Source organism: Salvelinus sp. IW2-2015, linkage group LG4q.1:29, assembly GCF_002910315.2.
Source record: "Salvelinus sp. IW2-2015 linkage group LG4q.1:29, ASM291031v2, whole genome shotgun sequence".
NCBI classification, from domain to species: Eukaryota; Metazoa; Chordata; class Actinopteri; order Salmoniformes; family Salmonidae; genus Salvelinus; species Salvelinus sp. IW2-2015.
Window position 1 is genome coordinate 36,323,126 of NC_036842.1, and position 25,391 is coordinate 36,348,516.

The 25,391-nt window shown below is 41.3% G+C and overlaps 2 protein-coding genes across 4 annotated transcripts; both read right to left on the reverse strand.

Annotated features, from left to right (window-relative positions):
- Window positions 1-34: 34 nt before the first annotated feature.
- ppp2cb (protein phosphatase 2, catalytic subunit, beta isozyme) lies at window positions 35-11,609 on the reverse strand. The gene is made up of 7 exons (XM_023984606.2): window positions 11,139-11,609; window positions 6,761-6,970; window positions 5,761-5,934; window positions 3,347-3,436; window positions 2,577-2,738; window positions 927-1,045; window positions 35-667 (listed from the first exon to the last, which is right to left on the reverse strand). Exons 1-7 carry the CDS (start codon window positions 11,238-11,240, stop codon window positions 595-597), a joined length of 930 nt encoding a protein of 309 aa, XP_023840374.1. The 5' UTR covers window positions 11,241-11,609; the 3' UTR covers window positions 35-594.
- A 1,195-nt stretch (window positions 11,610-12,804) lies between these two features.
- Window positions 12,805-24,920, reverse strand: LOC111961932 (uncharacterized). Of its 3 annotated transcripts, none has more exons than XM_070442880.1 (7): window positions 24,839-24,920; window positions 23,977-24,214; window positions 23,742-23,885; window positions 20,464-20,614; window positions 14,575-20,315; window positions 14,362-14,411; window positions 12,805-14,155 (listed from the first exon to the last, which is right to left on the reverse strand). In XM_070442880.1, the coding sequence occupies exons 2-7, from the start codon at window positions 24,205-24,207 to the stop codon at window positions 13,450-13,452; spliced, it is 7,023 nt and encodes a 2,340-aa protein (XP_070298981.1). In that variant the 5' UTR covers window positions 24,208-24,214; window positions 24,839-24,920; the 3' UTR covers window positions 12,805-13,449. The 3 variants fall into 3 exon arrangements, with proteins under 3 accessions (XP_070298981.1, XP_070298980.1, XP_023840378.2); XM_070442879.1 differs by lacking the exon at window positions 24,839-24,920 and adding an exon at window positions 24,619-24,750 and having other exon boundaries at window positions 23,977-24,513; XM_023984610.2 differs by lacking the exon at window positions 24,839-24,920 and having other exon boundaries at window positions 23,977-24,570.
- Window positions 24,921-25,391: the final 471 nt, after the last annotated feature.

Sequence of the window (25,391 nt, forward strand, 5' to 3'; positions counted from 1 at the left end):
TAGAACCTAACAATGACTGAAATATCAGCAAGAGTCGGATTAAAAGTACTTTAGTTCAAATACATCAAAGAGGCAATCACTGACAAATATACAGAGGGCAGTAAATGCAAACGAGTAGGAGAAAGCAGGTAGGTCTATTGACATGAAAGCATACAATCCCAAGGAGGAAGAGGCATCTCCCTCAATTTTAAGCATCCATTCCCAAATAGTGTGAAGGCTAGGGATGTATGTGCATTTGTATAAAATATTGTAAATAATTCACATGCCCGGCATTGCCAACGGAAATTGTATATTTGTCCAGTGATCTTTGGGTGGGGAAAGGAAGAGTTGTCACATTTCTTTGCGTAATGTACAGTCCACGGAAGAAAAACAAAGGAACATTACGATCAATAGTATAGAGCAGGCAATTGCACTAAAGGCTAAAACAGGACACTGTGTTGCAGTACTGAGACACAGGGCAATGTGTATTATTGTAATGTGTACTAAATGCTTATATGGCACATTTTGGTCCATGTTAGTGCTTTAATGTTGGTAACAGGTCATATGCACACAGGTTTTGGGCGGGGGGGGGTTTGTCGTTTGCTGTAGAGGAGTTTATAAGAAGTAGTCGGGGGTACGGCGGGTGACGTGGGGCTCTCCGCGTCGAGGTGCAGGGTCGAACTGAAGGCTGGAGGACAGGAAATGCAACATTAGGATGACTCCAATTGGGACCATTTACAGAACTGTCATTTTTAGACTAAAAACTCATGTGGTCAATGGAACCTGTAACTCAATTTATGCCAGTTGTGAAGATAAGTTTTTGGTGCTGAATATAGAAGTTCCAATTAGGGACAATGAGCGTTACTTTGAAGTACACTGACAAAGCACATGCAGCAACAGCTATTGCATTCTATTTGTTCTCCAGATAACCACAAAATGTCACTTACAAAGAGTATTTAAGAGTATCGTCCAGTTCCATGATAGCAGCTTGGTTGCCACAGCGATAGCAGTAGTTTGGCGCACTGAAGATGGTGACAACATTTCGGTCATGACACCAGTTGTAGCCCTGGATAAAGGCAACRCGTACGTTAGTACATACAAACCATTTAGTTGAAATGACCAATTTAAAAGTAAACAACCTCAAGTCACTTATTCTAATCATTAGTCAAAACTTACAAGAAGTTAAATTGAGAGCGTTACAAAGCTTCATTTCCAACTCTATATTCTCATCCTGGGATTCTTATGCAGAGTGACTGAGCCAAAGTACCTACATAGTCCAAGAACATTTTACTAGTGCACTTTATGGGGAAGAGTGCACCATTTTGGATGCAAACCTAGTCTCGAAGCACAGGCTGCCCCCTCGTTACGTTTTTTTTTTTACACTACCAAATCTCTATTTTTGATGTTAATGGAATGTTATAGAAGGGTCCAGGCACATAGTTTGTGAATTCACTTTTGCGGGGGGGGGGGGGGGGGTGTAATATGGGGGCCATGAAAAACATGAACCAAGGCTCCAAAAACACCTAAATAGTGTAGGTCCTTTTGGAAGCTCTCGGTATAGTGATGAAGCTCTTTAAATGTTTTACATGAAAATGTGTCATTCTGAACTTTGGCCGCAACGTTATATTCCATTTTGTTGCGACTCGAGCGATAGCTATCCGTCCATTCTAGATGTAATTGCCAAAATAAAGGAAACACTTGAGTAAATGAGGGATAAGTATATAGAAAACATAGGATGCTTCCACACAGGAAGTTCCAGACATTTGTAGAATCCATGCCAAGGCGCTGGTGGTTCGTGGTGGCCCAACGCCCCATTAAGACATGTTGGCATTTCCTTTATTTTGGCAGTTACCTGTAGCAGCTGGCTACATGGAGAATGGAACAGCTAGATAGGGGAAACGGCTTGGGTCGCACAAAAGGGAATACAGGGTTGGGCTAAAGTTATGAATGACAATTTCATGTGTACAACATCATCACCTGTATCACTATACTGAGAGCTTTGCCGTTTCTAAAAGGATGTATTTGGGTGTTTTTGGCACCTTTGCTCATGTTTTTTCAGGGCCCCCATAGTGATTTGCTGTAAGTTTCCCAAAAAAACATTTTTTTTTTTTAAAAGTTATCACAAAAAGGTGCCTGAACCCTTTTATAAACATGCAATTGACATAAAAATAGAGGTTTGGTTATTTTAAAAAACGTATCCTTTTAAGCTGAAAGTGGGTAAAACTATAAATATAAAAACGCTGTACACAAGGCTCTTGAATTATTGATTCCAGTTCAATTCTAGCACAGCATCTTCCAGCTGAATCATCTACGGAAACATGGAGACTACCTCAGTCTTATCCTAACAAACCTTTAGGTTCCATGAACAAAATGGAAGTACCACAACATTTGAAATATTCAGAAATTGCCCCTTTCCATGGTAGAATTGAAATTCTATGCTCCCCGCCAAAAATATACTATAACTTTATTTTCCATTTACATGGAAGGCCATTAATTAATGTAAATATCTAACAGATGCTTTAATACTAACTAAGCCAACCAAGTATATAAACACACTTAGCATAAACATTAACTGCCTAAATTAAAAGTGGGGTTACCTCCATGACAAGTTGGTGGGCACGGGACACAAGGGTAAGACCGTTGGCATGATTGAAGGTTTCCGAGATGTCCTGCCCAAAGGTGTAGCCGGCACCCCGGGGGGAGATGCCCCAGCCCCCACGGTCATCTGGGTCTGACCACAGCAGGTCACACATGGGCCCCTGAAACAAACACACATCATTAACAAAAGCAGCCCTCAATGACAATGACACATGGGCATTATGACCTCACTCCTGAAACACACATTAACAAAAGCAGRCCTCAATGACACATAGGGATTATGACCTCATTTAGCATGGCTTGAACACCGAGAGCCTAATACATGATGTAATTCTATGGGCAGTAGGATTGCAAAGGAGGGGAATATTCATCATAAGACCACAGCCCTCATTGACAATGATGCATTGGAAAGGTGACAACCTGAATAGCCTACCTCTTGAGCAGAGACCAGGGCTATGTTCATTAGGGCCCACKYTAGCAAAACAGATGAGAAAACGAAAATAAGCATTTCTAATTGGACAAGTCCAGTTACATCRTCCCCGTTTTACTCAGTTTGGTGCCTACTGAACATGACCCGGCTTGGCTCCAACACTGGTAGGTCAACATGACCCAGGGCTTGGCTCTGGGTCAACACAACCTCATGACAATATCACTACCTCATACCATCTGATAGCCCCACTCTCTGCTTACAGATAGCTAGTATCCAGCCCCTACTGTATGTGTCGTTGACAGGGCTGACTACTAACGTCCTCTGGCAGGCAGCACTGACCTCGTGTGGAACCTCCTGCAGGCGATCCAGGGCCCGGATGTGATCCAGTGTGTCTATGGAGGGAGAGAGGCCACCGTGCAGACAGAAGATCTGAGACAGAGGAGGAAACAAGAGTATAGATGTTGATTTGCCCTTACGTAACAAGTTGCTCCGGATAAGAGTGTTTGCTAAATGACTAAAATGTTAATGTAGCCTAAATATAAAATGACAAGAGTTACAAATATACATTTGGGACACACAGATTGAAGGTTGTGAATAAGTTCAAAAGGAAGCCTAGCTACCGAATTACACTACCGTTCAAAAGCTGAGTCACTTACAAATGTCCTTGTTTTTTAAAGAAAAACTTTTTTTGTCCATTAAAATATCGAATTGATCAGAAACAGTGTAGACATGTAAATTACTATTGTAGCTGAAAACGGCTGATTTAATGGAATATCTACATAGGCGTAGGGCTGGGCGGTATACCGTATTTTATGATATACCAGTATTGATGCAGGGACCAGTTTGGGTTTTTACCTTCTATACCGGTATTTGAATATTTGGTTTGTTAAATGCGATACGCCATGTGTAATGTCACTTTCCACACAGACCTAGCCACGCACCCTGTCACTCAAGGAGAGCATTTGATGTTCCTCAACCACGAGACACATGCGTTCAGTCTGCATGGTCAATGRAGCACATGCAATAATGTTGATGACAACAATGCGGTTTTCACTTTTCTTCTTAATATAAAACCACAAGCGTTCTATAATGACACTATTAGTTTGTGTTTCTTACATCAGCAAACAGCTAGTTTGTCTTTTCTTAGCAAGTTGCCTTAAAATCAGTTGCGATGCTAATTGTTAGCCGCTAATGCTAATAGCTAGCTAGCTAATAAATGTACTGAGTTAGAGCAAACGTAGCTAGCTAATACAGCCTGATAATATCAGTGATGGTGTAGACCTAAATCAGCATGTTGTTTGTGCACCAGTATCTTCTAAATCAAAGACGAATATGCAAAGCAAGAATATGTTAGCTGCATGAAGTAGCCAAGAGAAAACATGCACTGTAGCCAAAGCTTATAGGGTCCCATAGGAAACACTTAACACTTTAGTTCCCTCCCTGTCACAATAACGCCTCCTTGGCATTTTAATTAGTTGTCATCTCAAAACACTGTATTCAAAGTGCCCACTATAGAATTAGAATAGTCATTCTATTTCCATGATTCCAACAGTTTTGCTCTAATTCGCAAGTCAAATCGCAATTGCAACATTTAGTTAAAAATAAGTCCTAGATTATTTGCCCATATCGCGGAGCCCTACGTGGCAGTGTAGAAATTCTCTCAATTGAGCAGTGGTGTAAAGTACTTAAGTAGTACTCTTAAGTCGTTTTTTTTGGGTTGGCAGAGTTGCAAAGAAAAAGCCATATCTCAGACTGGCCAATTAAAGATTAAGGTGGGGGGAAAAACACACACTGGACATAGGAACTCTGCCTAGAAGACCAACATCCCGGAGTCGCTTATTCACTGTTGACGTTGAGACTGGTGTTTTGAAGGTACTATTTAATGAAGCTGCCAGTTGAGGACTTGTGAAGTGTCTGTTTCTCAAACAAGACACTAATGTACTTGTCCTCTTGCTCAGTTGTGCACCGGGGCCTCCCACTCCTATTTCTGTTCTGGTTAGAGCCAGTTTGCGCTGTTCTGTGAAGGGAGTAGTGCACAGCGTTGTAAGAGATCTTGAGTTTCTTTGTAATTTCTCGCATGGAATAGCCTTCATTTCTCTGAACAAGAATAGACTGATGAGTTTCAGAAGAAAGGTCTTTGTTTCTGGCCATTTTGAGCCTGTAATCAAACCCACAAATGCTGATACTCCAGATATTGAACTAGTCGAAAGAAGTCCAGTTTTATTGCTTATTTAAAATCAGAAAAACAGTTTTCAGCTGTGCTAACATAATTGCAAAAGGGTTTTCTAATGACCAATTGGCCTTTTAAAATGATAACTTGGATTAGCTAACACAACGTGCTTTGGAACACAGGAGTGATGGTTGCTGATAACGGGCCTCTGTACGCCTATGTAGATATTCCATTTTAAAAAATCTGCCGTTTCCAGCTACAATAGTAATTTACACTATTTCTGATCAATTTGATGTTATTTTAACGGACATTTTTTTGTTGCTTTTCTTTCAAAAACAAGGACATTTCTAAGTGACCCCAAACTTTTGAACTGTAGTATAATTCGGTAGCTAGGCTTCCTTTGAACTTATTCACAACCTTCAATCTGTGTCCCCCAAATGCCACCATATTCTATATATAGCGCACTACTTTTGACCAGCGGCTTGGTCAAAAGTAGTTCACTAAGGGAATAGGGTGCCATGAGGGATGCACCCCATTACATAAAGTAAGGCCACGTCATGCACTTTTAAAGCACTTGTGTRACCTGTTCGTCGACCAGGGCCGTCAGGGGAAGATAATCGAAGAGGTCTGTGAAGTATTTCCACACGTTGGCGTTGCCGTACTTCCTCAAGCACTCGTCGTAGAAGCCGTACACCTGTGTGATCTGCCTGCTCTCGTGGTTCCCCCGCAGTATCGTGATGCGTTTTGGGTAACGGACCTGGGGAGCGAGACAGTCGTAATTGAGTTTGGCTCCAAAAGCGCCAGGCCTAAATAACTTGATTGATGAAAAACTGCCCGAGTTCCTTTGTAAAGTACATGACAGTGGCACAGCGCCACCATTTGAAAACTAAACTGCATTGTATTCAAAACTACTTAACGCCATTTAAAAATAAGGCATTTTACACCACACTTGACTAATAAGTGATCCTGTTATAGCCTATAATTTACAAATAAGTTATTCCAATATATCTGTTGTCCTTAGATAAGATGTCCCACAGAGACCTCGAAAGTCACAGCTGACGTTTGAGATGAGCTCAATGAATCCAATTCGACCCACTATGTTAACAGCCGTGAGGTGAGTGACACATTGGTTATGACTGTAAACTGTCCCACTTCTAGCTTGTAAGCATTACCGGCTGAGCCCTGGAATACATTGAGTCTACAAAAAAAAAAAAAACACTTCGGTAACCTACTTCAGTTTGCATATTATCTTCGGCTTGCATACATTGACTCCTGAATACCACCAGTTCCCATACACTTCAAGAGCTAGCCTACATCCTCAGAGGTAGTAAAACTTGATTGGTCCTTGACTTTCTTCAGGACACAGTTGAGAGTTCGAAATATATTGAGCATACGAGAATGACATGTCCCTGGTTTTAAGAACAGGTGCTGGGCAAAAAATATACTGTCGGTAAAATATACTATAGATGTATTTATCTGGGTCCCATCTCTTTTTCAGTCATTTATTATGGCAAGGCAAACCTTATACCAGCAACTGAAATACTGTGGTTTCAGCCCACTCATCAAGTTCAGAATTCACTTGCCTTAAGTGCGACCAGCAGTGAGACTGTTTCCACCGAGTAGTAGCCTCTGTCTACATAGTCCCCCATGAACAGGTAGTTGGTGTCGGGTGACTTGCCCCCGATTCTGAACAGCTCCATGAGGTCGTGGAACTGGCCATGCACATCTCCGCACACCGTGACGGGACAGCGCACCTCCTGCACATTGGACTCCTTGGTAAGGATCTCTTTAGCCTGGAGAGGGGAACAAAACAAGTGCATTACAGAAAACATCAGTGACTGGTGTATCCACATTTACCTCCTTACTTCATTTGCACACACTGTATACAGATTTTTCTATTGTGTTATTGACTGTACATTTGTCTATCCCATGTGTAACTGTCATTTTTGTCGCACTGCTTTGCTTTGTCTTGGCCAGGTCGCAGTTGTAAATGAGAACTTGTTCTCAACTGGCCTGATTAAATAAAGGTTAAATAATAAGTTAACAATTATTCATGAGGGTGAATGAAAGACAAGTATTGTATGTGTCGTTTAAATTATGTACGATACATCAAAACACTAGATAGGAAGGCTGCCTCATTTAACTTCAAGGGTGTCGTAGCTTCCCCTGCCCGAATTTGCTGTGAAAGTTGCCCCATTATCACCATGGAAACAATACGAGTGTGTCTCCATGGAGACTTCTCTGCAGCACAGCCCTATCCCTCTTTAATATGAAGACGACAATATAAATTCATCAGCAAAACTATCCCTCTCGCTAAAGAAATCATCCACATGCAATTGTGTCATAACATCATCTCAACAAGAATATAAATGACCAATGAAAATGGACTGGGTAGGTGGTGCATTAAATTAAGCTTGTTGCACATACTGTATTTCAACTATACAATGCAAAGTATGGATCGTCAAGCAGGGAAATTATTTTACGGTCTGCAATAGAGGGCGGCCGATTAATCGGAATGGCCGATTAATTAGGGCCAATTTCAAGTTTTCATAACAATCGGAAATCTGTATTTTTGGACACCGATTTGGCTGATAAAAAAACAAAACACACCTTTATTTAACTAGGCAAGTCAGTTAAGAACACATTCTTATTTTCAATGACGGCCTAGGAACGGTAGGTTAACTGCCTTGTTCAGGGGCAGAACGACAGATTTTTACCTTGTCAGCTCAGGGATTCAATCTTGCAACCTTACGGTTAACTAGTCTAACGCTCTAACCACCTGCCTTACATTGCACTCCACGAGGAGCCTGCCTGTTACGCGAATGCAGTAAGAAGCCATGGTAAGTTGCTAGCTAGCATTAAACTTATCTTATAAAAAACAATCAATTATAATCACTAGTTAACTACACATGGTTGATGATATTACTAGTTTATCTAGCGTGTCCTGCGTTGCATATAATCGATGCGGTGCGCATTCGCGAAAAAGGACTGTTGTTGCTCCAACGTGTACCTAACCATAAACATCAATGCCTTTCTTAAAATCAATACACAAGTATATATTTTTAAACCTGCATATTTAGTTAATATTGCCTGTTAACATGAATTTCTTTTAACTAGGGAAATTGTGTCACTTCTCTTGCAACAGAGTCAGGGTATATGCAGCAGTTTGGCTCGTTGCGAACTATGTGAAGACTATTTCTTCCTAACCAAGACAGCCAACTTCGCCAAACGGGATGATTTAACAAAAGAGCATTTGCGTAAAAAGCACAATCTTTGCACGACTGTACCTAACCATAAACATCAATGCCTTWCTTAAAATCAATACACAGAAGTATACATTTTTAAACCTGCATATTTAGCTAAAATAAATCCAGGTTAGCAGGCAATATTAACCAGGTGAAATTGTGTCACTTCTCTTATGTTCATTGCACGCAGAGTCAGGGTATATGCAACAGTTTGTGCCGCCTGGCTCGTTGCGAACTAATTTGCCAGAATTTTACGTAATTATGACATAACATTGAAGGTTGTGCAATGTAACAGGAATATTTCGACTTATGGATACCACCTGTTAAATAAAATACGTAACGGTTCCGTATTTCACTGAAATAATAAACGTTTTATTTTCAAGGTGATAGTTTCCGGATTCAACCATATTAATGACCTAWGGCTCGTATTTCTGTGTGTTATTATGTTATAATTAAGTCTATGATTTGATAGAGCAGTCTGAGCGATGGTAGGCACCAGCAGGCTCGTAAGCATTCATTCAAACAGCACTTTCGTGCGTTTAGCCAGCAGCTCTTCACAATGCTTCAAGCATTGCGCTGTTTATGACTTCAAGCCTACCAACTCCCGAGATTAGGCTGGTGTAACCGATGTGAACTGGCTAGCTAGTTAGCGGGGTGCGCGCTAATAGCGTTTCAAATGTCACTCGCTCTGAGACTTGGAGTAGTTGTTCCCCTTGCTCTGCATGGGCAACGCTGCTTCGAGGGTGACTGTTGTCGATGTGTTCCTGGTTCGAGCCCAGGTAGGAGCGAGGAGAGGGACGGAAGCTATACTGTTACAGTGGCAATACTAAAGTGCCTATAAGAACATCCAATAGACAAAGGTATATGAAATACAAATCGTAGAGAGAGAAATAGTCCTATAATAACTACAACCTAAAACTTCTTACCTGGGAATATTTAAGACTCATGTTAAAAGGAACCACCAGCTTTCATATGTTCTCATGTTCTGAGCAAGGAACTTAAACGTTAGCTTTCTTACATGGCACATATTGCACTTTTACTTTCTTCTCCAACACTTTGTTTTTGCATTATTTAAACCAAATTGAACATGTTTCATTATTTATTTGAGGCTAAATTGATTTTATTTATGTATTATATTAAGTTAAAATACGCGTTCATTCAGTATTGTTGTAATTGTCATTATTACAAATAAAGATAGAAAGAAGAAAATAAAATAAAAAAGAGGGGGGGGGGGGAAATCGGCCGATTAATCGGTATCGCCTTTTTTTGGTCCTCCAATAAATCGGTATCGGCGCTGAAAAATCATAGTCGGTTGACCTCTAGTCTGCAATTCACATTTGTTTGGTGCGAAGGGTTCTCCAACGAAACAGTGAGATGTTTATTGCCTTTCAAAATCAGCAAGACTCATGTTCTGCACTGTGTGAGGAAAAATATAATTGTTGCGATTGTGATCGCAAATGGTTCCATCCTAAATGGAATCTTCTATTTCCCCAGGGCCTGCATATCTAGCAACATCAACGACATCATGTGTGGATAGTCATAGATTGCAAGCCAGTTCGATCAGGGATGGGAAACTGATGGGGAGGGAAACAAACAAATCTGAACTTATGAGGGGCCACAGTTGCTTGAGGGGCTACATATCCACCTGCAATTCTACACATTTTTCCATAGGGTGGTATCTGAGTGAGACTGACTTACAAAATCATGTTGGTAATTTGACCATGACCACTAAAATGTTGATAGCTGGCCACTAGACTAATTTACCAACCTAAAAAAAACTGTGACTGGCATAAGAAAAAAAACTGCTAATGCAGTTTCGAAACTGCACTTTGTGTATTCTACCTTGCAACCATAAGTGCGGGGAGGATAATTGAGCCAAGGGCCTTCATCCCGGAGTTAAATATTTGTAGCATTTGGGTACGGTTAGCTGCTCGGTGGTCGCCTTAACTATCAACCCTATGAAAGAGCTACTGACATGTATAAGCTAAAGTTTGTAGCTAACGTACTGTTTTTAGTCCTAACTTAAGTACAAGGCAGTAATATTTGCTTCAATTAGATCGAATTAAATAGCTATGCTGACACTATTTGCAGAAAAAAACGTAGCTAACCAACTAACTAGTTAGCAGTAACGTCAATAAACGGAGTTACACACTGGTTAGCTAACGTTAATGGTGGCACGTAGCTAACGTTACCACTAACGCGCTGCTAGTTAGCTAGCTACGTTAGCATGTGACAACGGACAACATTGGCAAAAATAACTAGCTAACGTTACATGTTTTCTATAACATATGCAAATAAATTATAAACCTAGATAATTTAGAAGTTAACCAGTTAACTAGATAACGTTACTGTTAACTACTTATGTTGTGTAAGTCGTTAAAGTTATTAACGTTAGTTAGCCATCCAACTAGCTTGTTATGGTAACGTTACCAGTTATTAGTTAGGTAACTTGTTAGATATGTTGTCTAAGTCACATTAGCGAATAACCAGATGTGGAAATGGACCTTAAAGACTTCGGATCAAAATTGTGTATTTGCATAGTTAGTTACTAACTAACCACCACGGAATGTAGAGGAAACATTGGTTAGTCGTCGACGCTAACTTGCTAGCTAGATTTCAGCGGCCTTCACGTAAACATGTTACCGGTGAGAAGTTAACTAAAAGTAACTTAGAGAGAACATCGCTAGCTAACATGTCTTCAGTCGGGTGTTCTTACCTTTTCGCATAGCGTTCGCACTTGATTCTCCGACAATTGCTTGCATTCATTCAGTTGCTCGACCCACTGATCCAATTCCTTTGTAAATACTTTATCGTCCATTTTGAAAACTGTTAAGATAGCTGAAAAACAGACTATGGTGAAGTAATGAAACAACCGTTCTTTCGCTCAAATTCGACGCAACTCAAGACGACAGCCGGGTTATGGCTGGGTTTGTGGAACGCTGCGCAGCACTCTAACGTTACCTATATAACTATAATCAACGAGCCAATCTGTGATTATTATGGGTACCGTCAATACAACGCTAATGTTTTCGTTATTTTTATGGCCCACGTATAAACCATATGGTGCGGCAGGGACGTCCCTGTTTTCTCGGCACTGCGAGCGATGTCTCTCGGTCGCTAGTTCCCTGTCGCCCCCGACCTTCCAAAGGAAACTCGCTGTGTAATGGCCGCTCAGTATTTGCCTCGCTCGGATCGACGTCATCACATTGGTATTTCTAGAACGATGGCGGTGGTGAAAGCGTGTGCGCCGCCTTGAGGACAAGAGGATTCGCCAGACAGATGGCTACCGCCAAATACTGCAATAGGAAGAATATAATATGAGAAACAGAAAATAAAAGAGATGCATGATATGGAGTATAGATAATAGATTAAGCAGGCTATAGTCTTGTACCGTTGAGGTTTAGAGCGTTGGGCCAGTAATCATAAAGTCTCTGGTTCAACTCCCGGAGCCGACACGGTCCATAGTTGTCTCAGGGGAGTTGGGATATGCAAAAACACATTCCCGATACACGCAACAGGACAAATACAAGCACCCACCAAATTCTTATTACCAGGGTTAAAACCGTGGCAGAAGTCTATAGCCAATGGCTCAGTGAGCCAACGCAATAATGCAACTTTTCAGGTCTTAGGCAAGGTTATTACACAAGCGTGGTTACCCAACCTCCGTTACACTTCTCCCCCTCTGACAATGGTGCAGGTAAAGTAGTCAGCAGAGCTAGATATGAGCTGTATTTGGTTCTACATTTTTTGACCAGTGTTTCACAAAGTCTCATCTGTCAACCACACAGGAAGAGTTTTTTCTTTTTGGGATGCTGCTGGTTCCGTCAGTTTTCACACCTCTYTAAGGCAAGAGAGAGACCATTAGATTAAAAAACATTTAGTTCAGAATGATACATGCACATTACCAGGCAAGTCCTTTTTTCTATATTTACAARTTCGGTCAGCTACGCTGGCCTATGGAGTCCCTTGGGAAACAACTAACGAACCGTCCAATGATGGGATTTATAAATAAATGATCTGGGCTCCCGAAAGGACTGATCTCTATAATATATTCTGAGTTAGCCATTATTTAAAAAGTATGGTCCACAGAACTATTGAATCTGAGCAACCCTTTAACTGGAACAGAATCTGATGGGGACTGAGGAAGGGAATGGGTTGGGGTTATCTTTGTATGGATTGTTTTTGTAACCCCCCCCCTCTGGAAAAAAAAAAGGACAAAATAACTAGAAAGTTGGTTAAAACAATTACAAATTAGTTCAGATGACAGATAATTGCACCTTTCTAATGAAGTATATTAAAAAGTTTTGTTTAACAACATTATCTTTAAAAAATATTACTTATTTTGAGGTTGGTGTTGCTGTGATGCACAAATGGCAGCCACATTTAATGGATTTGTCCAAATATATTTTATTTGACAGTTAACCTACACAACAACAAAACAATTCTGCTGGTGAAATAGTTATTAAGGGTTAAGTTTGCCAATGTGACACTTAAATACAAAACAAAGCCTCAAGCAGTAGCCAAAACATGACAAGCACAAAAATCCTGAGTAAAACAAACAAGCTAATAACCAAAAGCAGTCTTTAAAATTCAACAAAACACTTAAATAATATTATTTACAATTCGATATTACAAAATAACAATATAATCCACTTTGAGGAATAAGTTAACAACACTTTATACAATTAATTTTGGTCAGAAAATAGGACACTTTCAATCAGATATTGCTTATCAGCAATTGACAACGTGTTTAAGATTATATACAAAATAAATTGTTACAACAATAAAAAAAAGTACAACAAACATGAAACTAATTAAATTAACTTAAAATAGTGAATTCAACATMAAATAAATTAACTCAAATCCTTTTGTTTCCAACTCCCCTTCGAGTTCCTTCTTTTTTGACTGATATTTGTTTCCTGATCCAGTTCAGTATTTAAACACGGAAACACCAGCACTTCCTTATTTTCAAAAGGTCCTTATTTGCTTTATAAACCTGTTCCATAAAAGTTGATAAAGAAGCAGCACTACTCTACATAGGGAGGAAATCTCCCTCTGTTATCAAGAGTTGCTGTGGATAATTCAGGATTGGCAGTGGAATAGGTCTGACCATTCAGGAGGAAAAATGGGTAATTTATAGGAAGGGGCTCACATATGGGAGGGAAATTATTTGTAGTGGTAGCGAGAGCTGGGAGGGAGTGCAGAGATTGTTGTGCTGTATTTCCTGCTGGTACAGATGGAGGAGGAGAAGAAGGCAGACTAGACCAGGAAGACGGATTAGTTTGCTCTAAGAGGACAGGCTCCACGATGGGGGGATGACCATTGTCCCCAACACCAATCCACAGAGGATGCATTGGCCTCAGATCACTTCCTGTGATGTTCTGGATGTTCTGGAGGTTATGGGGAATCCAGCTCACGGCCCACTGCTGCCTCCCATCTGATTTACTTCCCACCCCTCCCATTGAGGCAGGTAACTGGATCTGTGAGTTTGGCACTGTCCCACTTTTACTAGTCCTTAGACAGGCCCTGATTTCAGGGTATGTTGGCACAGGTCGGGATAAGGAAGATGCAGGGATATTCCTCTCCATGGCTTGCGTATCATGTGACCTTTCACCCCAGTCTACTACCTGGCTCTTGACAAGGTTTTCTTGGTGTGTCCAAGCCTGGAAATGGGCTGCAGGGTTGCTTGGTGGTTTGGCCCAATGGTATACATCTGGGTTATCCCTGTTAGGGCTTGAATTGGAGAGGAAAAACAAGTTAGATGATAGATGTTTAAATTTTCCCTCCTCCAAACCATTATTTAGCTATCTTTAATATGGTAGGAATTACATATCAATTGCTACTGTGTTAATTCATGTTTTGCTTCTGATACACAAGGGAAATAACAGTGATACCCTTCCTTGGCTTATTGACACAAATAAAAATGGTAATTTACTTACGATTTTGTGAGGTCTATTATCGGCAAAGACCCATGTTGAGGATATTTCTTCTGGAAAATAAACCATACAGCAATAAAAACACAGTCTAATTGATCTCTTTTTACTAGTTTAAAAATCTCACCATGGGAAACATGTTACTAAAGGCAATTTAAATTATTTGATATCATACATGTGTAATTTCTACCCCCCAAAAATGGGAATATATCAACAAACCTCAGCACAGCGAGTGTTCTCCATAGGCGGCCTCCCCCGACTCCGACCTCTGAATCTCTGTGCTGTGGTCCCAGTCTTAACCATGAGCTGGGTCCTCTTTGACATGCTTGTATGCAACAGTGAGACACCAGATTCAGTCACCCCATAGACAATTTGTGGATTTGCTTTCTTGTATTTCGCCTGCGGCTCATCTGACCCAGCCTGTTTCGTGTCCCTCCACACCAGCATCTTCGAAGCGTCATACAGGATGTGTTCCATGCCAAACCAAGACGTCTTGCTGACCATCGTGTTGCTGCAAGCTTTCAAATAGTAGATTTTCTCCTGAAGAAATCGGAACACCATGGCAAGGTGCTCAGCCTTTCCAACATCGAATCCGTCTTCTAATTTGTCTGCAGGAGTCTCTGTGAAAGTCGTCACAAGCCTCTGGACCCTCTGTAAACTTTCCACACTGTCGCCAAAATTGACCATGCAAGACAGTGGTACAGAGAGGAAGAAACTCTCTATGTCTGAGGGATTTCGTAATGCAGCCTCAATCTCCAGCCTCTCTCTTTTGCTTTTGAGATACATGTAGTAAGACATTTCTGGGGCCCTTTTCAGCTGTTCATTCAATGTAGAGACAGCTAAATGGTACCTCTGCAATGCAATTGGGCCTTCGTTGATGAGGCTTTGTTGGAAAGATGAATATAAAGAGGACTGTTGCTGAAATCCCACTTTCCCTTTAAAGAGTTCCCCATACAGAGTGGGATCGTACCAGAGCAGACTCCTAAATGTAGATTGTCCACTCAAAAATCGCATCTTGTTATCTACAAATTGCCAGGCCTCCATCATTATCTGCAGTTCCAGGAAAGAATTCAACGCCTCGTACTTCAGTTCCATTGGTACAGGAGGACGGTCCAGATATCGCTCTAAAATCTGATCTCTTGAGACGATAGTTCTATTGACCTCAACATTCTGTTTTTCCTCAAAGTTTAAGATGAAGTACTGCATCATGACTTTGCATTCAGTTCGCAACGGGCAAAGTTCGGCCAAGGAAGCTACTTTGTCTCCATGCTTTAGTGCATTTGAGATATCAGCTACACTGAAGTTTCTATGAAAAGTCTTAGTGTTCAACCTTACAATGTGGCTTGTTGGCTTCTGGTTGGTGTTTTCTTTTGTTTGACAAAATTCAGAATTCTCTGGTTCTATTTCTGCTAGTGCTTTGAGCATGATCATGTTGTTTGCATCAATAGTGCAATTTGCCTGTCTTTGCTGTTCTCTTGAGGCATACTTTTCTGCAATTGTAATTCCATGGTTAATGTCAGGCACACTTGTGGAGATTTCTGCTTCAGTTGTATTCTTGTCCATAGGAGTTTGAGTGGACTTTTCAGGGACTTCCAACATGGAAGTACTATCAGGGCTAATGCAAGGAATGCTGTAATAATTTGTTTTGTTCCCTCTTGTTTTCTCCTTGTGTTCCTGTTCTTTACTATGAATCAGGTCATTGTCTGTGTTGATAGTCGAAGTGCATATCTTTATTGGGAAAGGAATTGCATTAGGTCTCAGATTGCGCAACTCCACCCTGTCAAGGACAACCAGGTGAACTGGTTTCTCCTTATGGTCATTGACATTATTCTGCATAGTTTCACAAATCTGTGGCAAATTCGTTGCAGTTTCACAGAGTGTATCTGATGTTTTTGGCTCGGGGTTCCTAACTATGGACTCAAAATTTGTCAAGTAATCTCTTAATCTAGTGATGAGTTTCACTTCCTTGGAGGGTGTGTCTTCTTGTTCCAGTGGGTTGCAGTAATGTGTTCTATCTGATGTGTCTGCTTTCTCTGTCTCCATTTTACCATACTTGTGCTGCAACACCCAAGCGATCTCTTCCTGTGGTTTGGGTGTGTTTGAATTTAACTCACTGCCGCAAAGAATCTTGATGGCAGCATCTAAGGGAAACTCCATGTTCTCAGAACCTGAAATTATCTCTTTAGCAGGCGCCATATCACTGTTGGCCTCTTCCACCTCTTTTATAGAGTGCGTATGAGCTTGTAATGCCTTTTCTTTCAGCAGATCCACCTCGTGTTTTTTAAACTCAGTTATTCCCTCATTGTCTTGATTTATAGCCACGGTATTGGTGCATTTCGGTGGAGGTATTTTGTTCTGAAGGGAAGTGCAATTGCTCTGGGTTTCCTGAGATGTTTCTGTGTCATGTGGCTTGCCTTCGTTGCAAGTTCTGCTTTTAGATAGATCCTTTACTTCCTCAATGTGTTGAATGTCTTCCACAAAGTTGCTCGCAGTGCTCCCAGAAGTAGATTTTGCAGCCGCTTCATTGACTATCTCTATGGTCGACGAAGTTAAGGTTGTGTCAACAGCATCAGCGATCTGCTTTTCCTCGTTGATCTTTTCATTTCCATCTCTCATAGACATATTTGTTTCTAACTCTCTCGTTGGTGTCTTCAGATGTTTCTTCTCGAAACGATTACCTCTCAGACGTTTATTATCATCTGACGTTGGGCTGGAAGTAATATACTTTGCAAGAGCATTGCACACATTCCTTTGACTGTACATTCTGTTGTGATTGAATGTCCCCCAACGTTTTTTTCTCCTAAAATCTATTATCATCTTCAGGATAGTGCTTTTTTTTGATTTTATGGGAACTCGCGTTGAGGTCTTTAAGACGTCTGAAATTTTGTGAGCTGCAACCTTTGATTTAAATGTAAAACATGATTTGTGTTTGTTCTCTCTGGCATTTCTTGTGACCTTATTGGGGGAAAAGGTTTTGCGTTTCAAGTTTTTGTGGGAAACATTCAGACAGTCTTTTTCCCTCTGCATAAATGGCATCTGCATATGACCTGTAATGGCTTTATGGGATGCTCTTGATATTTCTGAGTATGGAATGTCAGTGGTGGATTTTTCAACAATCGATTTCTTCTTCACTCTTGAATGTTGATGATTTCTCGTTATCCTCACTGACGCATTTTCCTTCCCTTTGTATTTCTCTGCCATCATTTTGATTAATTTGGCATTGCGGGCATGTGCTCTGTTGAAGGTGGTGTAGTAGGTGGATGTTTTCAGAACACTGTCAATGGGTGTGTTTTCACTGATAATGCTGTTGTTGCTAAACGTTTCATTTTCCTGTACAGTTGGTGAGGCTTGAGTTCCTTGAGGACATTCTGACACTGAAAATCTCTTGGACAGAGAGGGTGATTCCGTGACAGCGGACAATTCTCTATCAGCGTTTATTGTGATGCGAAGGTTACATCCCTCTCCGATGTCTACTTGGTTTGGGTTGCAGGGCGGAAGGAGTGATTTATTGGTGTCCATAGGACTGTCTTTGCATTTTGGTTTAAGGTAATGTTTACCAGAAATTGAGCATGATCCATGCTGATTAGGTGAAAGAAAGAGCTCACTGAGTTGCAGCCTGTTATACAGGAAACTGTAGACTGTATCTTTGGCTTTTGAATCATCAGCCTGACATTCCTCAGTATTATCAGCTAAGTTATCACAGGTAGAAAATGTATTGGATTCATTTTGTTGATGTTGGCCAATTCCATAACATTCTCTGTCTTTCTGTAAAAGCCTTTCATGATTTTGCCTTGACATAACTCCAGGACAGAAGACCTTGACACTCATAACTTCCTCTGATGTTTCCATACCACAAACCTCTTCACAAGCATCCATGATATCAGTATGGCTCTCATAAATGACTGGACACTTTGGTTCTGAGGGATTTTTGTTCGCCATTGTGTCATCCACTGAACTTACAGCATTTGTTTGTTTTTTCTCTGCTAAGATTGGTTCACACTTCAGTTCTCTGCTCTCTCTGTTTCCCTCAGCGATTTCAGGTACAATGTTTAGATTTTTTTCATCTCTTATGGAATTTGGTTTGGAGCTTGCCTCTGTGTTCTGCTTGCTTGCATTAGAGTTTACATTTAGAGCATCCTGAGGTTTTTCCTCTGTTGCTGAGTTAAGATTGGACCTCACCTCTGTGTCCTGCCGGCTTTCAGAGGTTGCAGTTTGGTTGACAGCCTGGGGATGGAATGGAATCGGTGAGTCATTTTTCATTGCCATTTCATCTTGTGGTTCCACAGTAACTTTGTGCGCATCCTCTTCTGTTTCTGTGAGACATGTAGTGGTGGGTTCTGGGCTGCAAAGGTTCATGTCCTCTGGTTCCATATTGCCTGTGTTCCTCTCAAGTTGGAGGGCCACGTTTTCCTCCACAGCCCCACAGACAATTGATGGATTATGGGCTGACATTTCTGGGATAGGTTTTGATCTCTGATCACCATTTGTGGTGTACTGGGGCAGATTATGTTGTCTCACCTGCTGCTGCAAGTATGCACCGCTGTCCTCATGAGTCTTTTGAGGACTGTTGCACATCTCCACTGAGTCTGTGCTGGACAAGCATCTTTTTATACTTCCTGGTTTACATAGCTGCCCAGGGTCGACTGTGGTGACCTTGTCATTTTGATTGAGTAGACACCTGGACTTCTGAAAATAAGTCGCATAAAAATTGGTTCTCTCTAATAATGTCTTTTTCTCATCAAATGACAGATGTTGTAGAGAACCAATTTTTGCCTTCCTCTCCTCTTTGGTCAGATAAAAATATGGAGAATACTTCTGGAACTTCATTTTAAGCATTCTAGACGATGGCTGATTCTCAGTTGTAGGTATCACAGAGGATGGAGCTGAAATATTCACCAAAGTAGCAGTAGAACAATCTATTGGTGTATCAGGCTGGCATGGTTTTGGATCATTCTTTTTTCCAGTTTCCCTGAGATTTTTCTCCTGTTTTGGTACATTTTGGAGATTCTTATGCTCTGGCTTCACGGTCAATATGCAGACAGAGGTACCTGTTTGTTGACCGCTCTCTGACTCCATTGAAATCGATCTCTGCATGTTGTTAGTTTCTCGAGCCGACAATCTGGGATCCTTAATCACACGTGAAGAATAAACTATAGTAGAGACTGGTTCCAATGCACCTGTTGCAGATGTAGACTGTCGCCAGAAGTTATCCTGGTTCGTGGACAGGGTGTTCGAAACTTGTTGACAAGACTGAACTTGGTTACCTAAGTGGGGTTTATTATGGTCAAATTGAGCTGTTCCAGCATGGCTTGGGATCTGTAAATGTATAGGGTCAGTAACCTGTCCATTGTCTTCCAAGAAGGTAATTGAACCAGTGAATGGTTGTGGTAAAGGAGGAGCCCAGGAACTAAAGGGTGGTGGGGGCTGGTCGCAGGGACTAAAGGGTGATGGAGACAGGGTGGGTTGGACAAAGGAACTAAAAAGTGGTGGAAGTTGGACACAGGAACTAAAGAGTAGTGGAGGCGGTGGGGGCTTGACACAGGAACTAAAAGGTGGTAGAAGTTGGACACAGGAACTAAAGGGTGTTGGAGGTTGGTCGCAGGGACTAATGGGCGGTGGGGACTGGTCGCAGGGACTAAAGGGCGGTGGAGGTGGTGGGGGCTGGTCGCAGGCACTAATGTGTAATGGAGGCGGTGGGGGCTGGTCGCAGGGACTAATGTGTAGTGGAGGCGGTGGGGGTTGGTCACTTCCATCGTGATACAATTGGTTTGGGATTGATGTAATGTTTTGGAAGTTATGTTGATCACCTCTTTGAAATGGGGGGTTTGTTCCAAATCCCTGAGATCTGTATCCAGGCAATGGACTTTCAGTTGTCCCAAAATGTTTGAATGTCACAGTCGCATTCTGACCTCTACCCACTCTTTGAGCCACGGTGCAGGTCTCCAAACATGCTGCTGAATCTGGGAAAGATGAAACAAAACAATTATTAATACTACATAGCCTATAGTTTGTGTATATTAAATATAAAACATGGATCATCAGGTGATGATGAATATGCTGGAATGAATCTAGTCATTTAAACACAATCTGGTTATTGTAATTCCATACCCTTTGTCTTTGGCCCCAGTTTTACAGATGGAACTAGAGTGCTAGTCGGAGAAGAATTTACAGAAGGAACCAATGAAACCATAGCATATGGCAAACATTGCCTTGGTCTCTGTTTTAGCTCCTGGTTTTCATTGTAGTCAAACAGGAACACCTGTAAACAGAGAATGTGTCAAGTCATGGTCATATGGTCACATATCAAGTCATGACTAAGAGCAGCTTTCTCTAAAGGAGTGAACTTTCAAATATATTTATATACTCTATATACACACACAGTGTACAAAACATTAGGAACACCTGCTCTTTCCATGACAGACAGACTAGGTGAATCCAGGTTAAAGTTATGATCCCTTATTGATTTCACCTGTTAAATCCACTTAAATTAGTGTAAATGAAGGGGAGGAGACCGGTTAAAGAAGGAGATAGTTGAGACATGTATTGTGTGCCATTCAGAGGGTGAATGGGCAAGACAAAAGATTTAAGTGCCTTTGAACAGGGTATGGTAGTAGGTGCCATGCACACTGGTTTGAGTGTGTCAAGAACTGCAACACTGCTGGGTTTTTAATGATCAACAGTTTCTTGTGTGTATCAACAATGGTCCACCACCCAAAGGACATCCAGCCAACTTCACACAACTGTGGGAAGCATTGGAGTCAACATAGGCCAGCATCCCTGCTGAATGCTTTCGACAGGGGGTGCAACTCAATATTAGGAAGGTGTTCTTAATGATTTGTACACTCACTCATATATTTATATATATATATGAGTGTACAAAACATTAGGAACTATATATTTACACATACATACATACAGTACCAGTCATGTTTGGCCACACCTACTCCTTCAATGGTTTTTCTTTATTTTTGCTATTATCTACATTGTAGAATAATAGTGAKGACAACAGAACTATGAAATAAAACACATGGAATCATGTAGTAACCAAAAAAGTGTTAAACAAATACAAATTTATTTTAGATTCTTCAAAGAAGRCACCCTTTGCTTTGATGACAGTTTTGCAAACTCTTGGCATTCTCCTGGTAGTCACCTGGAATGTATTTCATTTAACAGGTGTGCCTTGTTAAAAGTTCATTTGTGGAATTTCTTTCCTTCTTAATGTGTTTGAGCCAATCAGTTGTGTTGTGACAAGGTACGGGTGGTATACAGAAGATAGCCCTATTTGGTAAAAGACCAATTCCATATTATGTCAAGAACAGCTCAAATAAGCAAAGAGAAACAACAGTCCATCATTACTTTAAGACATGAAGGTCAGTCAATACAGAACATTTCAAAAACTCTGAACGTTTCTTCAAGTGCTGTCGCAAAAACCATCAAGCGCTATGATGAAACTGGCTCTCATGAGGACCGCCACAGGAAAGACCCATAGTTACCTCTGCTGCAGAGGATGAATTCATTAGAGTTACCAGCCTCAGAAATTGCAGCCCAAATAAATGCTTCACAGATTTCAAGTAACAGACACATCACAACATCAACTGTTCAGAGGAGACTGCATGAATCAGGCCTTCATGATTGAATTGCTGCAAAGAAACCACTACTAAAGGACACCAATAAGAAGAAGAGACTTACTTGGGCCAAGAAACACGAGCAATGGACATTAGCCCGGTGGAAATCTGTCCTTCGGTCTGATCAGTCCAAATTTGAGATTTTTGTTTTTTCAATCAATCAAATACACGTGTTTAGCAGATGTTATTTCTAGTGTAGCTGGTTTGGGATGGTTTGGGATGAGTTGGACCGCAGATTGAAGGAAAAGCAGCCAACAAGTGCTCAGCATATGTAGGAACTCCTTCAAGACTGTTTGAAAAGCATTCCAGGTGAAGCTGGTTGAGAGAATGCCAAGAGTGTGCAAAGCTGTCATCAAGGCAAAGAGTGGCTACTTTGAAGAATCTAAAATCAAAAATATATTTTAACACTTTTTTTGGTTACTACATTCCATATGTGTTATTTCATAGTTTTGATGTCTTCACTATGATTCTACAATGTAGAAAATAGTAAAAAGAAAACCCCCTTTTCCAAACTTTTGACTGGCACCGTATATACTGTATGTGTGTATTTACACTACATGACCAAAAGTATGTGGACACCTGCTCCATCGAACATCTCATTCCAAAATCATGGGCATTAATATGGAGTTGGTCCTCCCTCTGCTCTATAACAGACTCCACTCTTTTGGGAAGGCTTTCCACTAGATGTTGGAACATTGCTGCAGGGACTTGCTTCCATTCAGCCATAAGAGCATTAGTGAGGTCAGGCACTGATGTTGGGTGATTAGGCCTGGCTCGCAGTCGACGTTCCAATTCCTCCCAAAGGTGTTCGATGGGGTTGAGGTCAGGGCTCTGTGCAGGCCAGTCAAGTTCTTCCACATCCATCTCGACAAACCATTTCTGTATGGACCTCGCTTTCTGCACAGGGGCATTGTCATGCTGAAACAGGAAAGGGCCTTCTCCAAAAGCACAGAATCATCTAGAATGTCATTGTATGCTGTAGCGTTAAGATTTCCCTTCACTGGAACTAAGGGGCCTAGCCTGAATCATGAAAAACAGCCCCAGACCATTATTCCTCCTCCACCAAACTTTACAGTTGGGACTATGCATTCGGGCAGGTAGCGTTCTCCTGACATCCGCCAAACCCATATTCGTCCGTCGGACTGCCAGATGGTGAAGCGTGATTCATCACTCCAAAGAACGCGTTTCCACTGCTCCAGAGTCCAATGGCGGCAAGCTTTACCCCACGCCGATGCTTGGCATTGCGCATGCTGATTTTAGGCTTGTGTGCGGCTGCTCGGCCATGGAAACCCATTTCAGGAAGCGCCCGACGAACAGTTCTTGTGCTGATGTTGCTTTCAGAGGCAGTTTGGAACTCGGTATTCAGGGTTGCAATCGAGGACAGACGATTTTTACGCACTTCACACATCAGCGGTCCCGTTCTGTGAGCTTGTGTGGCCTACCACTTCGCTGCTGAGGCCGTTCCACTGCCAATGTTTGTCTATGGAGATTGCTTGGCTCTGTATGCGATTTTATACAACTGTCAGCAACGGGTGTCGCTGAAATAGCCAAATCCACTCATTTGAAGGGGTGTCCACATACTTCTGAATGTATAGTGTATATTATATAAAAGGTAGAGAATGACAGTGGGGAAAGATAGACAAGAGGTTGTGTCAAAGGGCAGCAAGTGGGATTTGAACTAATGCAGACACTGTAGATATGTGTGCTGGAGGCTGCGGCATTACCACTAGACCAGCCAGGCCACTAAAGGTGCAAACTTACCGACGAGCTCAAAACTTGCTGAGACAAGCTGTCCCTCGGGACAGCGGGGTCTTTGGACACGTGACAATCGTAATTCACCGTTGGATCATGTGTGCTGTTCCTTCCATAACATGGATGTACTTTTTTCACCTTGCCAAAGAGAACCTACGGAGAAAAAAAGCAAAAACGTATGTTTTACCTGCTTAATGAATAGAAATAATAACAATTATCATATTGACGACTATTACCATCTAACCTTGAAAATGATGAGGATTATTCCAGCAGGGGTGTTGCTGCTGATATTTTTCAGGGCCACATCAGCGTGCCTGTGCAAATAGACTCCATATGACGGGTTTCCCAGAGAGTGTTGATCCGTGTTCTCAACCTTCAGTCCGTGTTGATACATTTGCTTAGCTTTTTGGTCAGAGGTGACTAAAAAACAGAACCTCTCCTCCATTTCTCTGACGTGTCTATCCTTTAAACGCATTTCAGATCTGAGAAATAGGAACATGAAAGCAAATGACTGGTCGACAGGGTTAGATGTATCACACACTGTTCTGGAATTAAATATAACACCAACTCTACATATATTAGTGATTCCCTCATTAGGCAATTTAGAGATGCTGCAAAGTAGGCATAAAAAGATAATTGGTAAAACTAGGAAATTATGAATGTGCAATTTCCACACACAGGCATACTTCAACTTCAAAGAGAACACTTGATAGGGGATAACAACACCCTCTACTTGATAGGGGATAACAACACCCTCTACTTGATAGGGGATAACAACACCCTCTACTTGATAGGATAAACAACACCCTCTACTTTGATAGGGGATAACAACACCCTCTACTTGTAAGGGATAACAACACCCTCTACTTGATAGGGATAACAACACCTCTTTAGAGGATGGATAACAAGCAATATAACAGGATATTAGATACCATTCCATTTGTTCGATTCCAGCCATTATTATGAGCCTTCCTCTCCTCAGGAGCTTCCACTGATGTACATATTCATATCATGTTTCAGTACAGAGTTGTATATGCATATAGCACATGCATGCAGTTCTTGTGAAGATATGCACTAACGCCATTGAACAACATGTTGATTGTCACCTTTTTCAGAGAACTCTCGCAGAAGCTCCTCGTTGTGTATTAGCGTGACATCATCCCACTGCCAGCTGAGGATATCTCCTTGCCCATGTCCAATCGGGACTCATCAGAGTTGTCTGTATCAGACTATAGTCCCTGCTCTCTTTGAGCAGACATCCAAAGAAGCTGGTCAAAAAGAGATGCATTCAGACAGGATACAATGTAATTCAACCATCCAACAAAATAAAATGGCAAAACACTCTGAACTTTAATTCACAAATCAATAGTTTAGCATTATTGTTATTGTTGATAATAAATTGAATTTATATCACACTTTTTCAAGTGCTAAAATCATTGTAGGGAGTGGCACTGACTTTATGAGCTATCAGATTATATTATTCAGATTATATTGACATGGGTTCTGAATGTGATTATATGTTTCTCATACCTTTTCCATCTCCCCTCTTCCTTCTGGAATGGTGAAATTCCTCAGGGGCGGAGCTCCTATTGCCTGGGAAGAGCTCACGGTCGGAGTTCCTATTGCCTGGGAAGAGCGCAGGTCGGAGTTCCTATTGCC